Source organism: Myodes glareolus, chromosome 25 (assembly GCF_982192425.1).
Source record: "Myodes glareolus chromosome 25, mMyoGla1.1, whole genome shotgun sequence".
NCBI classification, from domain to species: Eukaryota; Metazoa; Chordata; class Mammalia; order Rodentia; family Cricetidae; genus Myodes; species Myodes glareolus.
In genome coordinates, this window is record NC_142050.1 from 10,430,190 (window position 1) to 10,445,647 (window position 15,458).

Genomic DNA, 15,458 nt, shown 5'->3' on the forward strand with positions numbered 1-15,458 from the left:
TGAATCCTGGCATTGCAATGTATTAAAGGCTCTGGCTTTAGGGGCCAGAGAGATGACTCAGTGGGCTACAATGCTTGTTGTACCTGTTTGAGAACCTGTGTTTGGATCCCTATGGTCAGAATAAGAAGTGCCGTGTGGTTTCAGTGTGTGTAATCTTAGCCCTTGGAGGCAAAAACCCTGAGACTCCTAAAAGACATCCTGTCTTGGTGGACCTATGAGTTCCAGGTTGAATGAGAGAACCTGTCTCAACAAATAAAGTGGATGTGGGAGAAACTGGGGGAGGGGAGCACATGAGCAGAAGATATTGTATGAAAAAGTTTTTTACAACAGCAGCAAAAAAAAAAAAATAAAATGGAAAATGATGGAGGAAGATACAAGGTATCTGCCTTCTTTTGACCTTCACCTACACACAAACAACATATGCAAAAACATATACAATTTAGACATACTCATATATGGGAAACCATGTGGCTTTTGTGAGTTGTATATTTTACTTCTCTTCTGTGCATTCCAGTCTTTTATTCTACATTTTTCAGAGATCCGGGCACAACTTTGATGAACTTCTTACTCTCTTCTTTCCAGGGTATATGATCCTTCCTCTTAACTGGTTGTAGGCATTCATTTTTTTTGTCTTCTATCTTACCAGAAATAACCTTTGGTGATTATGTGAGGATTTTTTTTTTCCAAGGCAGCGTTTCTCTGTATAGACCTGGCTGTCTTGGAACTCACTTTGTAGACAAGGCTGGCTTTGAACTCAGTCCTGTCTCTGCCTCCCAAATGCTGGGATTAAAGATGTGTGCCACCATGCCAGACTTGAAGAATATTTTTTGAAAGATGATTTGATAGTGGTGCTGGACAGAATGTGTAGCAAATTGAAAAGGTTATATTGGTATTTCAACATGAAAGTGAATGTTGTTCTTTTGCATAATTCCTCACATGAAGTTTTGTTGTTTAGTGTTCAAACTCCATTTTATTTAATAGTTTTTAAAAATATTTTTCTTTTATTTTTGAAAGTATAATATAATTACATCATCTCTTCCCTTTTTCTCCTTCCAAACACTACTCTTGCTTCTCGGGCGAGGCGACTTTTAGGTCAGCTCCAGCTTGGGAGCCTCTGAGCCCTATGTCTGAAGTGCTTAGTGTCTTCAGCAATAGGGATTTACCTTCTACCTCCAGGGCAACTGTGGGTAATAACAATAGCCCATAATGTTTTGGAAGTCTTTTGGACAACTTTGAACTACAAATCAAAAGAAGGCTTCCCATTTCTGGTGTTGGGATTCTTTTCTAAGTGGTTTTGGGTCTTTGAGGGGGGCAGTGTCAGCTAATAGTTTTGATTACTTCATTTATTTTAAGATTTTTTTTGCATAGGAATTACAAACTGTAGGACCTATCTCAGATAGAATATATGTATTAAGTAAATATATAGATGATGAGTTTGATTAATATGCTTATGTATCATAGTAGTGTCATAGATTACTGAATGAATTCGGCTACATGCCTCTGACATTCCAGGATAATCATCACTTTCCAAATGTTCTGTGATCTCATTGAATTGGATATGCTGTGACTTTTATACTAGACCGTTACATAGATATCTTAAAGGGTGTTTGAAGGTGTAGACTGCAGTATTTAATATATTGTCACAAGTAAAAGCTGTCCATCTGTGTTAGATGTATACGGCATGACTCATGGCAACTGCCTTAAAATTGGAACATATGTTCTGTATTGTCAGCTACAAAATTTTCGTGACATTTTGAGATTTTTGACATTTTGGGGTTTCACAGCATGATTTTTTTTGTCTGAATCTTCTAGAATTAATTTGTGACAATTTTTAGTGGGTTTGAAAATGATCATAACAGAATGTTGTAATGATAAATAGTCGTTACAGAAACAAATAAAATGACATGATTTTATTTACAAACCTTACACCCTTTTGTACCTGTTTTCATATTATAGGGATGTATGTCTTTTACAGTTAATATGGTTGATGGGGGGAAGGTTAGGTTTCTACAGTGCTTACTGTGCAAGCCTGATGACCTGAGTTTGATATCCTTAAACCATATGAGCCAGATTTGATGTTGGTGCATGATTGAAGTCTCAATACTGCTCAGGCAGAGACTGTAAATCTTCAGGGCTTGTTGGTCACACTGTGTATCCTAATCAGTAAGCTGCAAGCATAGGAGACCTAAGGATCAACCCTCAGGTTGTCCTCTGCTTTCCACGTGTCCAGGTCACTGCCTGTGTGTGCACTTATTAGTGCTAGTAAGTAAACACACACACACGCACACACACACACACACACACACACACACAGAGTTGGAATGCTTGAGAAACTTTGACATTTCAATGATCTGATGAAAATGATCAAATTGTTATTAGTTTGTATAATTTAGAGATATAAAGTAGAAAAAATGATCCATTTGAGACAGAATTTGATATTGTTTGTAGACTTATTTACTTAAATGGCTGTGGTATTTTATTATTAAAAACAAAAACAAATCCTTAGCATTTCACAGTTTTTTATAATTTTATTTTCCTCTTAGAATATATCCACTATTTAAATTCTGGGGTTATGTAAGGTATTTATGTACTACCATTATCAATTACTGATGTTTTTATTTAGAGAAGTAGAAAAGCACTTTAGTTTATTATTGATTTGTTAGTCTATAAAACATCTTTAGTTGCCTAGCAACATACACATAAGAATTTTCTAAGTAATGCATTACAGAATAACACTTTGTTTTTCTCATTGGTTATTTTGCATTGTAGCAGTTATGATTGTATCAGCAAAACAAATAGTACTTTGTATTTATGATGTAGAGCTGAGAATTTAAAGATCTCAGTTTTGAAAGTAAATATAAGCTTTATAGTAAATCTGTAGTATTGGTATATCAAAAATAAAAATTTTGATGGAGAGCTAATTAAGTGATAAGAAATGTTTAGAGATGTTTGAAACTTTAAGTTACATTCAAAGGTACAAACACCAGCATGTAAATATCATATCATATACCACAAATCAAACTTTTGGAAATATACTTCTTTATTCTTTTACTTTTAATAGATGGTGGTGTTGTGTTTTGTTTGTTTTTTTCGAGGCAGGCTTTCTCCATTACAGCCCTGACTGTCCCAGAACTCTGTAGACCAGGGTGGCTTTGAACATTCAGAGATCCTCCTGCCATTGTTTCTCAAGTGCTGGGATCAAAGGCATGCATCACTGTGCTCAACTTGCTTGTAATGTTTTAATGGGCACATATATGTAGCAGAATAAACATTTCAAGGTCTTCATTGACAATGTAGTTTTTACGTGATCTACCAAGTAAAATGCCTACTCTCCCTCAAACTCAACAAATCTCATATTTTTCCCCAAAATGGTATATTCAGCACACTGTGTCAATAAATACAATGAAAAGTTATGGTAAAGGAATATAAGAATAAAAGTCCATAAAAGATTTTTTTAGTATATGTCACATTAAAAAGATGTCATCATTTCCAAAGAGAAGATGCCTTTTTAGTCAATGGTCTATGAGTTATTAGGATCACAATAGCATTGTTCCGTTTGTTTTTGTAATACATGGATACAATGAATTTTTTCTATAATATAGTCCTGGTAATCATTTTGCAGGGGTAGAGGTGTGTTTCTGTGTGTTGTCATTATCATACTACCTGTGTGTATTTGTGTATGTGTGTATTTGTGTATGAATTCTTTTTGTATTTATAGAATTTGTTGCTAAAAATCAGAAGATAATAAATATATGACCTCATTTTAACAAAAATTTGTTTAGGCAGTGCTCAGAGTGTGACCAGGCGGGGAGCAGTGACATGGAAGCAGACATGGCCATGGAAACCTTGCCAGACGGAACCAAACGATCAAGGAGACAGATTAAGGAGCCAGTGAAATTTGTTCCGCAGGATGTGCCACCAGAACCCAAAAAGATTCCAATAAGAAACACGGTATTTATTCTTCTTTTATTTGTCTTAGTGACATTCTGATGCAAAATTTACAAAGATAAAGGATTTATAGCATAAACATACTCTCAGAAGTCAAACAGGTGTCCATATTGCTCTTGGTTATTTCTAAGAATTCAGTATTCAGTAGCGTATTGTATTTAGCTGAGAATCTAGTTTGTGGGTTCAGGTAAAAGCTTACTAGCGAGTACCAGTATATTTAACACTCCACTTAAAAATCGGACTTTACTGAAGCCTGAGACTCCTATGCCTGCTTCAGCAAGCTCACAGGTATAACAGATTACCTTTCTTCTCAGCTTTGGATCTCTCATCCCTAATCTTTGGCATTATATTTCAAACCTGTGTAGTCATGAACAGTAGTTAATTTAGTCTCTCAAATTGGTGGTTTTGTGTGAATGTAGAAATCAAACTTTCTCCTTCAATAGCATTATGTTTGTTTTAGCTAATTCTGTAATGCCCCCTGTAGCATGGGATTGGGCATTTAGAGAAGGTATAGATTTGCTGAGTTGCAGACTATTTGACATTCACTAAGTTTCATTCCTGGCACTCATGAGATGGAAAGAAAGGGAAGGACTGAACTACAACACACACACACACACACACACACACACACACACACACACATACACACACACACACAAACACACACAAACACACACAAAATATAAAGAGAAAGCAAAAATGTAGGTCTTCTGGGAGGTTGGTGGCCAGCCTGGTCTACAGAATGAGTTCCAGGTTTTCCAAGGCTACACAGAAACTTTCTCAAAAAACCAGCCAGCCAACCAATAAACAAACAAATAACTTTTCAAATAATAATAACATAAGTATTGTTATGTGGGGGTGTTTAGTGGAATTTTTGAGACAACTTAATTTTAAAATAGTAAAGATTCCTTGCTCCTCTTCTCCCTCCTTCTGTCCTTCAACTGAACCTTGGGAGCTCAGTCCATTGCTCTGATGAGGGTCTCTGTCTCTATCTCCATCCATCGCTGGACGGCGATTCTATTGTGATGTTTGAGATAATCATCAGTGTGATAGTAGGAACAGGCCAGTTCAGGCACCCTCTCCTCTGCTGTCCAAGAACCTAGCTGGGGACATCCCTGTGGACACCTGGGATCCCCTCTAGAGTCAAGTTTCTTGTCAACCCTAAAATGGCTCCCTTAATGTAGATATCTTCTTCCCTCCTCCTATATCTGCCCTTCCTCCATCTCCACCCTCCCACTCTCCCAAGCTCTCTCTAGTCTTTCCCTTCTCCCTTCTCTTTCTCCCTCTCCCCTTCACCCAACCTCATCCCCACCCCTACTCCCACCCCCATGCTCCCAACTTTTGCCAGGCAATCTTGTTTGCTTCCAATTTTCAGGAGGTTCTATATATGTTTTCTTTGGGTTCACCTTGTTATTTGGCTTCTCTAGGCTTGTGAACTATAGGCTTAATGTCCTTGGTTTATGGCTAGATGATGTACTAATGAGTGAGTACATACCATATTCATCTTTTTGGGTCTGGGTTATCTCACTCAGGATAGTGTTTTCTGTTTCCATCCATTTGCATGCAAAATTCAAGATGTCATTGTTTTTTACTGCTGAGTAGTACTCTAATGCATATATATTCCACACTTTCTTTATCCATTCTTCCATTGAGGAGCATCTAGGTTGTTTCCAGGTTCTGGCTGTTACAAATAATGCTGCTATGAACATAGTTGAACAAATGCTTTTGTAGTATGATAGGGCATCTCTTGGGTATATTCCCAAGAGTGGAATTGCTCGATCCTGAGGTAAGTTGATTCCCAATTTCCTGAGAAACCGCCACACTGATTTATTTCCAAAGTGGTTGCACAAGTTTGCATTCCCACCAACTATGGGTGAGTGTTCTCCTTACTCCACATCCTCTTCAGCATATGCTATCATTGGTGTTTTTGACTTTAGCCATTCTGACAGGTGTAAGATGGTATCTCAGAGTTGTTTTGATTTTCATTTCCCTGACCTAAGTGTCTTTTGGCCATTTGAATTTCTTTTGTTGAGAATTCTCTGTTCAGTTCAGTACCATATTTTTAATTGGGTTAATTAGAATTTTAAAGTCTAGTTTCTTGAGTTCCTTATATGTTTTGGATATCAGACCTATGTCTGATGCGGGGTTGGTGAAAATCTTCTCCCATTCTGTATGCTGCCTTTTACTTCAAGGGGTTGGTTCACCCACTGAGACAGTGTGCCTGTTCTAATGGGAGCTCACCAAATCCAGCTGGACTAGGACTGAATAAGCATGTAATCAAACCAGACTCTCTGAATGTGGCTGACAATGGGGCTGACTGAGAAGCCATTGATAAAGGCACTGGAACTTGTTATTATGGCATGTTCTGGTTTTTTGGGACCCTAGTCTATATGGATGCACAGCTTCTTAGGCCTAGATGTAGGGGGAAGGGCCCTGGACTTCCCACAGGGCAGGGTTCCCTGCCCTTTCTCAAGCAGGGAGGGGGAGGGAGGAGTGTGAGTTGGGGAGCAGGAGGGGATTGGGAGGAGGGGAGGAAGTGTAAATTTTTGAATAGAAAAATAAAAAATACAAAAAAAGAAGGTATACCAGTTCCTCACATTTGCTGTTAATGTCTCCTATAAAAATAAAGTCTTCAGTGATCTTTTAAAAAAAATAGTAAAGGTTCTTAAAATGAAACAAATTTAAATTAAAACAAATTAAAAATAAAAACAGTCCTTAAAATATATCAATACAAATAACAACACTAAACCTAAAAGTATATATCTCCCTCAAGGATAAAGTTTTTTATTTTTTGGAAAAAAGTATGTCTTGGCACAAGGGATAGAAGGAAAAGATATCTCGCCTAGAAGTCATAACTGCAGGTCCGCCCTTATGGGTCTGTAGAGAAAATATACACCACTCATGTAGATATAAAACACACACACACAGAACTCTTACTTAAAACAACTGCATGTTGAAAGATCCTCATGTACCTAGTCATAATAAACAGAAATGCTTTATAAATAAATTCTTTAAATTTTGACCTCAAAGTATTTTCAGTAAGCTGACAAAAGAGTTATATATTCATTCTTTGAAAAGTAAACATGATAGACTAAAACCACATAAACAGATGCCCAAAGTCATTAGCACTGACAGAGATTCACATGATTGTGCATAGTTTTTCATGCATCAGTTTGGAGAGTAGTAAAACAGTGGGCACAACTGTGAAAGCATGAGACACTATCCATTCTAGCACAGGTACAAACATGTGAGAAGCACAGGAGGATCGAGTCTAGGCAGTCTGAACTAAATCCTCATGTCCTCTTTTGTGGTCTGCATAAACATTCAGTGGAAACACCAATGATACGGTTCTCATACACTTGGTTATTGTGTCACTTAATAAGTGAGATATTGCTCTCTTTTCCTGTTTATTTTTTTGTTTTTGTTTTTTGTTCTCTGTGAGTTCCAGGACAGCCAGAGTAGTTACACAGAGAAACTCTAACTCTCTCTCTCTCTCTCTCTCTCTCTCTCTCTCTCTCTCTCTCTCTCTCTCTCTTTTTGAGACAGGGTTTCTCTATGGCTTTGGAACCTGTCCTGGAACTAGCTCCTATAGACCAGGCTGGCTTCTGCTTCCCTCCTGAGTGCTGGGATTAAGAGGAACCCTGTCTTGAGAAACAACAACAAAAGATTAAAAAAACAGAATCTTGTTCATGTTGAATCATATAAATATTATTTTTAAATATAAACAATATTTTTGTTAATAGATAATCACTTTTAACTGCACCATTTACAGATATTTTTGAGAACAGAGTTTCCTATCTCAAAAGGCTGGCTTCAAACTTGCCATGTATTTAAGGATGACCTTGAACTTTTGAACCTCCTGCTTTTAACTCTCAAGTGTCCACCACTGCTTACTGCTAGAGAATGGAACCTAACAATGAGGTGGAATAAAGGCTCACGTAGCAGTCAGCTTTATTCAGAGCAATAAACAATTTATTCTTCAAGGGTTAAGAAGAATCATGTGAATAAAGTCCTCATAAGTTCAAGCTGTACAAAATCTCAAGGACAAACTGAATGTGGCAAAAACATGTTTTCCCATAGAGGCATATAAACAAATAACAATAACCAGTTGTAATGAGTAATCTGAAGTCAACTCACCCCTATCTGCTACACCTGGAAGAAGCATGAAAATACATTCTAACAACATTTTGGTGTTATTGAAGATTCTTGTCTTGTTTTCTTGGAGTCTTCGCACAAGCACTCAGAATTTCTTCACATAACTCCATTCTTAGACCATGTTCAGAAATATCACCATACTTAGTTTTATATGGTGTTGAGAACTAAACCAAGAACTTTCTATTATGTTAGGCAAGCACTCTGCCAACTCATTTATATATTAAATGTCCATTCTGTATATGGTATGATACCTTTAATTCATGTATTTAGTTTTTCATTTTAGTCCTATAGTCTAGTAGATGATACCTTTAACCATGTATTTAGTTTTGCATTTGAGTCCTGTAGTCTATTAGGTAGACACCTGCCTCAAGATACTCAAGACACAGTGGTTAGAACTTGTGAAATGGGCTTTTACAGGTATGGTTTTGTTAATAGACCTAGAGATTTGGGATTAACTGGGAATATTATGTTGCTCTAATCTAAACAAATAAGTACCTGAAAACATAGGACTTTAGCCGTCAATCTAAGAAATGTGGTCACAGGCAAGGATTCAGAAGGGAAGCAGTATTGCCTCTGATGGTGGAGGAAAAGGATTATGAACTAAGGAATATGGATGATCTCTAAGAGTTGAAAAAAAGAGCATATATTGTTCCCTCAGCATCTCTGTAATAGATTGTGAGCTCTCCAAAACTTAGATTTTAGCCCAAGAAAATCATGTAGGAACCTGCGAAACTGGATTTGTTTTACTTTATGCAGTGATAGGAACAAATATATCTGAATATCTTTATATTTCTTTTAACATTTGAAACAAATGGGAAATTATGGTAACACTTGATGATTTTTACTTGAAATCATATATATATATATATCGGGGGCAATTCTAATAGGGTTGTAGTTAGTTCATACTTATGAGATGCTTTTAGATGGATTTTATAGTCCTTAATTAGTTGATTTTATAATTGATGGAAAATAGAACCGGATTTGCAGCTGGTCTTTTAGGTTTTATATATGACTTAAGTATAAAATTTAGCCATTAAGCAGTGATGGGAGATTATTTTATTATATTTTAATGTTTACAACAGTTTACTGTTTAGTTTTGGCTGATTTAAAAAATAATAGACCAAATGAAATATTCAAATGGAGTTACTTAATGTATTTAAAATATATGTAATTCATTGGTTTCTAGTACATTTGTGGAGTTATGTATCTATTACCACCATTTCAGGCTCACGTTTATCATCTTGCTCTTCAGAATTTTGTATGTTTTAGTAGTGACTGTCTTTTCTCTCTTGCAATCTCCCAGAACTGCAGCTACTGGTCTAATTGATATAGACTTGTCTATTCGGGAATTTTATGTAAATCACAGATTAGTTTCTTCAACTTAGTGTACCTTCAAGATTTATTCATATTTTGGCATATATCTATACTTTACCTTCTATTATTAAACAATTCTCCCTCTGTAATCATTTATAGGTTTCACTTATCTGTTGATGGAAATTTTGGTACGTTTTGCTTTTTGACTGGTACAAGTCAGGTTACCATGAATATTCATAGATTGTGGATGGACCAAGGACCCATTTTTAGATATTATCTACAATGTGTTTTTTTTCCCCCCACCGAGACAGGTTTTCTCTGTAGCTTTGGAGCCTGTCCTGGAACTCCCTCTGTAGACCAGGCTGGCCTCAAACTCACAGAGATCTACCCGTCTCTACCTCCCAAGTGCTGGTATTAAAGACTGCCCTACTAGACGCTATAAATCATATTATTAATTCTCAGCATGCTTCTCCTTTTTGTTAGGAGTAGATGAGGTCTCATTTCATATTCTAGCCTTTGTTATTACCTGTCTTTTTAATATGGCCATTAAGTGTATAGTAATATCTCATCCCTTCCTTACCAGTGTTGTTTTACATTTGTGTTCCTATTGCTTATTGATGTTTTAAGAGAAAATATTTTATCTCCGTTGTTTTTACTGTGTGACATAGTTCTAAAATGACATTTCTGTTTATATTCCTTTTTTCCTTTCATTGAAATAGAGTTTTTCTCACATAATATATCCTGATTATGCTTCCCCTCTTTCCACTCCTTCCAGTTACTCTCCACCTCCCCTTTTTCCGTCTCATTAGAAAACGAAAGGCTCCCAGTGGATTACAATAATACAATACTATATAAAAAATTAACACACCAAACAGGACTAAACAAACAGAAGGAAAAGAGTTCAAGAAAAGTCACAAGAAACAGATAGAGACATAGAGGCCCACTGGTTCTCAGCTCAGGAATTTCATAAAACAGTTCAGTGTTTTTTACATTAAGCCATAATTTATACACAAAAGACCAATAGGGGAAAAAGAGACTAGGGCAAAAAAGAATGTGTGTGTGTGTTTATTCTATGTATATATGTACTAATAATAATTTTAAAGATTTTTTTTAAAGGAAAAGCCTTGGCATGATATTGTGAGACCAGGTACCTCTAAATATGCCACTGAATTCATTTTGTTGTTGTTGTTGTTGTTGGCTCTCTACTGCTGGGCAAGCAGCCTAACCTTAAGAGTACTTTGTTTTCCCAGTGAGATTCCCTTGAAGAAAATGGGTGTGAGGTCAGTATGTCTGAATATCTGTTAACCTGGTGATCACCAGAGTTGATTTGACTGATATGGCTGGCTAGGTGTGTGGCTCCTTCATCCTTCATTGCTCCATGTGCTCCTCTGTTGGAACCTCCAAGCATGATCTAGTTATTCTTTTCTTTTTATTTGAAAGTAGATTATTTCATATATAATATATCCTAATTACTGTTTTCCCTCTCCTCTACTTCTTCCAGTTCATCCCCACCATCCCTCCCCTCTTCCTCCACTCCCTTTCTGTCTTTTATTAGAAAAGAACATGCTTCCAAGAGGTAATAACCAAACATGACAAAATGAAACATAATAAAATGAATCAAAAGCTTTCATGTCAAAGTTAGACAGAACAGAATGGGGAAAAGAGTCTCAAGAGCAGGCACAAGAGTCAGAGACCCACTTGTTCTCATAGTCAGGAGTTCATTAAATACTGAGCTAATAGCTATAGTATAGGTGCAGATGACTTGGTGTAGACCCCTGTAGGCCCTGTACTTTCTGCTTCTGCCTCTGTGAGCTCATATGCACCTTGTTTCATTGATTGAGAGGGCTGTGCTTATTTGACATCGTTTCACTGCTTCTACACGTTCTGCGCCAACACTGATAGCATATTTTGCAGGTAGGACAGATTATAGGTCAAATGTTTTATGACTTAGTTGGTGTCCACATTTCTTCTTTGGTAGTCTAAAGAGTACCTTCCTGCACCAAATAGACTAGAACATATGGGTAAAGGCTCCAGGTTGGCACCACCTCCACTTCTCTGTGTCCAATGAGTTGTTTGGGTGTTGTCTTTGGTAATAGTGCTCTGCGGTGAATTTTCAGAGAGCAACCCCTTATCTTGCTAACAACCTAGATTATTTAGGAATTTCCATGGAACTTACTTGGCCAGAAACTCTATTGAATATAACCCAGTCCTTCCACTGGAAATCTTCAGTACCCCTCTCTCACCAATAGACAGGCCCTTCAGACAAAAACTTAACAGAAAGAAGTACTGTAGAAATAGATGTTATAAACCAAATTGACCTAATTACAGAACATTTTACCGCAAAACAGAAGAATATGCTTCCTTCTCTATTTATATTCTTTTTTAAAAAAGTTTCTTTATTTTATGTTTATTGCATACACCTGTACATCACATGCATGAATTATAGACATTTTTAAGCTGCTCTGTGGGTTCTAGGAATTCCACGTTGACCTCTGGAAGAGTAGCCAGTGATCTTAACCATTGAGCCATTTCTTAAGCTCCCTCTGTTTATATTCTTAAGCAGATAACTTGCAGTATACACTTATAAATGGTCACTAAAACCTTTATTATTGCTAGTATTCCCTATTTTCTTGTGAGTTATGAGAGTAAAACCCTATATGGTATTACAAAGTTGAGAAAAATGACTGAATGGTGAAGTTCTAGAAAGGACACTCTCAGGAATAATTGAAATAATATTCTCATAGCACTCCTTTGGTGTTCTTATTACCACTGCAGTTAAGTTTTTCTTGATGCTTATGAATTTAATGAATAATAATAACACAACATTTTTGTTTATGTTTATTTGCTTAAAAGAATTCTTTTAATGGATATTAGGGTAAAATAGTTTTGCTTTTATTTTCAGATAATAAAGTAACTAACAACTAAATTCTCTTATAATAGAACATGCTATCTTTTTTATTTACTGATGTCCTGCTAAATGGTGCAATGTTGCTTGAAGAGTTTGTGCACTGGACAGAGAGCTAATTAAAAGAGTTGACATGGGCTGGAAATACAGCTTATTGGTCAAGCACTTGCCTAGCATGTTCAAGTCTCTACCTCAAACATCAACAAAGAAAATGCACCACGTTTTTGCCCATACCTGTTGACATTCTTTTTCAATGGAAGGCCCTTCTTCCCAAATGACTGGTTTTTGTCCAGTTGGTATAAAACTTGTCAGGTCAGTCAGCATAGTAACTCAGCCAAGTTAAGCTATTCAACTAACTGTTCTGCTAGCACCTTAACTCAGCTTTGTTTACATGCTTTGTTACATCCCTTCCTTACCATTGTTGAACTTGTGGGTTTCATGCTTGTTGAAATGTCACAAAATCTGTTTTTAAAAATTGTTTTAACGTTTTTCTTATACCAGTTTTTAAATGCTAGTTTGATCATAGAAAAGGTATTAAAATATGACATTTTTAAGAATAATCTTGTTAATTAAACTTTAGTTGAAACTTTAGAAGATCTGTATATCATGTGTGAATCTCTTTTCATATTTGTCCTTATTTTTTTCCCATAAATAATTATTGTTGTAGTTTCTAGTTTGATACTTGTAGACTCATGGACTCAAATGCTGGGAACTGGTCCTATTCTGCTTCCTACTATTTCTATTTCATGGATGATGCTGTGAAATTACTGTAAAGGCAGCCTGGTAGCACTTTCTTTCAAGGCCTATATTACACAGATGTTTGGTTTGCATTGTTTTTGTGTGGAAAGTATCTTCTTCCTTTTAGGCAAAGAAATTGCTTTTGAAACAAATAAATGAGAGTGTTCGTGTCCCTTTTGAAGTTACTTTAAAGATGATATTTGTACTTTGGGCATGTTTTCTAATAACTTTAATGCAGCTTGAAAGCTTTCTGATTTTGTTTTTCATTTCTTTATACTGTGTGCATCTGCTGCCCAAGGGTGTTGAGACCTGTTCTTTCCTTGTCTTAGCTCACACGTGCTTCGACACTACTTCCTTTGAAGTCCTGTTATTTTTATTTCCCATGACTCATAAAATTTTGCATTTAAATCATGTATTTTTTAAACACAGTGAATACAGTAGTCACAGTACATTTTCAGTCTTGACTGATCCCTGGTGTTTTCCAGAGAACACTGCTTCTTTTACATCATTATTTTGGTGAGGGGAATTAGCAAAATTAATGTGTTTACTCTTCTTCACATATGATTTATTAAGCAAAGGGGTGGTACATAGTATTCATTTTTTATTAATTAAGAAAATTTTAAATTAACATAAAAGTAATGGATTTATTGCATTTTATATGTATGATTGTTATATTTGCCCTGCCAATGGTAGTCCTCAGTTGAGAAAGAATGACATATCCTAGAGTCTACTGATGTTTTTGCTAGTTTTACACAAGTACAAAGTAGCCTCTTAATAATGTTAAGACTGCAGTGTTGAAAATTTGAGTAATGTTTTTAGGTGAATATTTTTAAACGTTAGCTTAGGAAAACAGTCTACTAAAATGATTAAAAATGAAGGCTAGATCATGGTATTCAGGACCATTCAAACAGTTTTGGTGTCTGTTTTATCCCATTTTACATAGTAAATATACTGTGGACAGGACCAAGAGCCAGGTGATCTAACTGGCTGAGAAAATCATTCAAAGCTAGATGAATTATAGTTACTTGGCTACCCCTCTTCCCACAATAAGTGTTACAAAAGCTTTTGAGCATTGTGTACAGAAGTTTGTGGAATTTAGATGAGTAATTTAAATATTTTCTCTTTAATAGACTTTACCATTCTGAAACTATAATGAAATGACCTATATATGGAAGTTGTGATAATTAAATGAGTACCTTATAAGTAAAAATAGTTTTTTTCAAAATGTTGTGTTTGTATTACATATTGTAGTGCAATCATTTATTAGTTTTAAATGACCCATTTATTATTTATTTTATTCAAACAAAATTTCTGAGCTTTTGGACGGAATAAACATTGTATTGCGTTTAGTTGGGTGTAGAAAGGTGAACATAACATGGTCCTTTCAAGTTTGAAGATGAGTAGTAACTGTTGTAGAAAGCAAAGGAAAAGCATGCAGAGAGGTATTCATAAATTCTAAAGACTGGCAACATCAGTGTCAACACTTAGAGCTCTTTTGTAACAGTGTCATTAAAGTTAACGTGTGTAACTTCATATTGCTGTTAAAAGGAAGGCTCTAATTCAGTGTGCTGAAATGGGCCTACAAATTCTGCATTTCAGACAGGTGCCCGTGGGACATTAGTATGTATGGTCAGTGGGTGATTGTTTGAAGAGTGAGACACTGCCTATTTAAGAAGGAAAAACTTATTTAATAGGGCCTGCATTTGAAGCTCTTTCCTGGATAGAACATTATCTTTTCTTAAATTATTTAATAATGTATTTAAAAGAGACCAGCAGGCAATACAGATACAAATGACTCCATAGCTTGTCTTGAATGACTTTAATTGGCTTTTGGTTACTGGTGGAAAGTTAGACAATATGAGATTGTACATTGGTTCTAATTAGCAAGGGACTAGATATTCTGAAAACTGAAGTTTAAGACAGCACCAATGCATTTAGAAAATTGATGCATATTGAAATATGCACTGATGCATATTAGAAGATAGTTATGTTCAGAATTATTTGGTACCTATCTAACATTGAAATAAAAGTTTTTTAAATCTCCACTTTATAGTAGAATCTAGGTGGCACCTCTGTCTCGTCTCCTCTAGAGTAGTAGTCTGCAGGTGGGCATTTTACGTCTTCAGAGGCAGTGCTGTGTAGGATGGAGAGTCCACCATACAGGCTGCAAATAGGCTTGTATTACTTCTAAACATGGAGATGCATTCTTTCAAATGATGAATACAGTCCAAAATAATGAATATAAATGTTTTGCTAAATCATTTTAGTCTTATTTTAACTGAGAGTTGGGAACTATGGAGTTTTTGCTTTCCACCTATTTTATGACTACTTGGGGAATTTTTTTATTGCACAAACATGTGTACGTGACACGTGTGTGGGAAAATAATAGATATGATAT

General features: G+C 35.9%; 1 protein-coding gene across 4 annotated transcripts in view; it reads left to right on the forward strand.

Annotated features, from left to right (window-relative positions):
* The window catches only part of Phf14 (PHD finger protein 14), a 135,735-nt gene that overhangs the window by 52,009 nt on the left and 68,268 nt on the right, over positions 1-15,458 (forward strand). For all 4 annotated transcript variants that reach the window (XM_048448967.3, XM_048448966.3, XM_087901812.1 and 1 more), the window contains one exon: positions 3,783-3,951. In XM_048448967.3, coding sequence (XP_048304924.3) covers positions 3,783-3,951 — 169 coding nt within the window. The remainder of the gene's footprint in view (positions 1-3,782; positions 3,952-15,458) is intronic.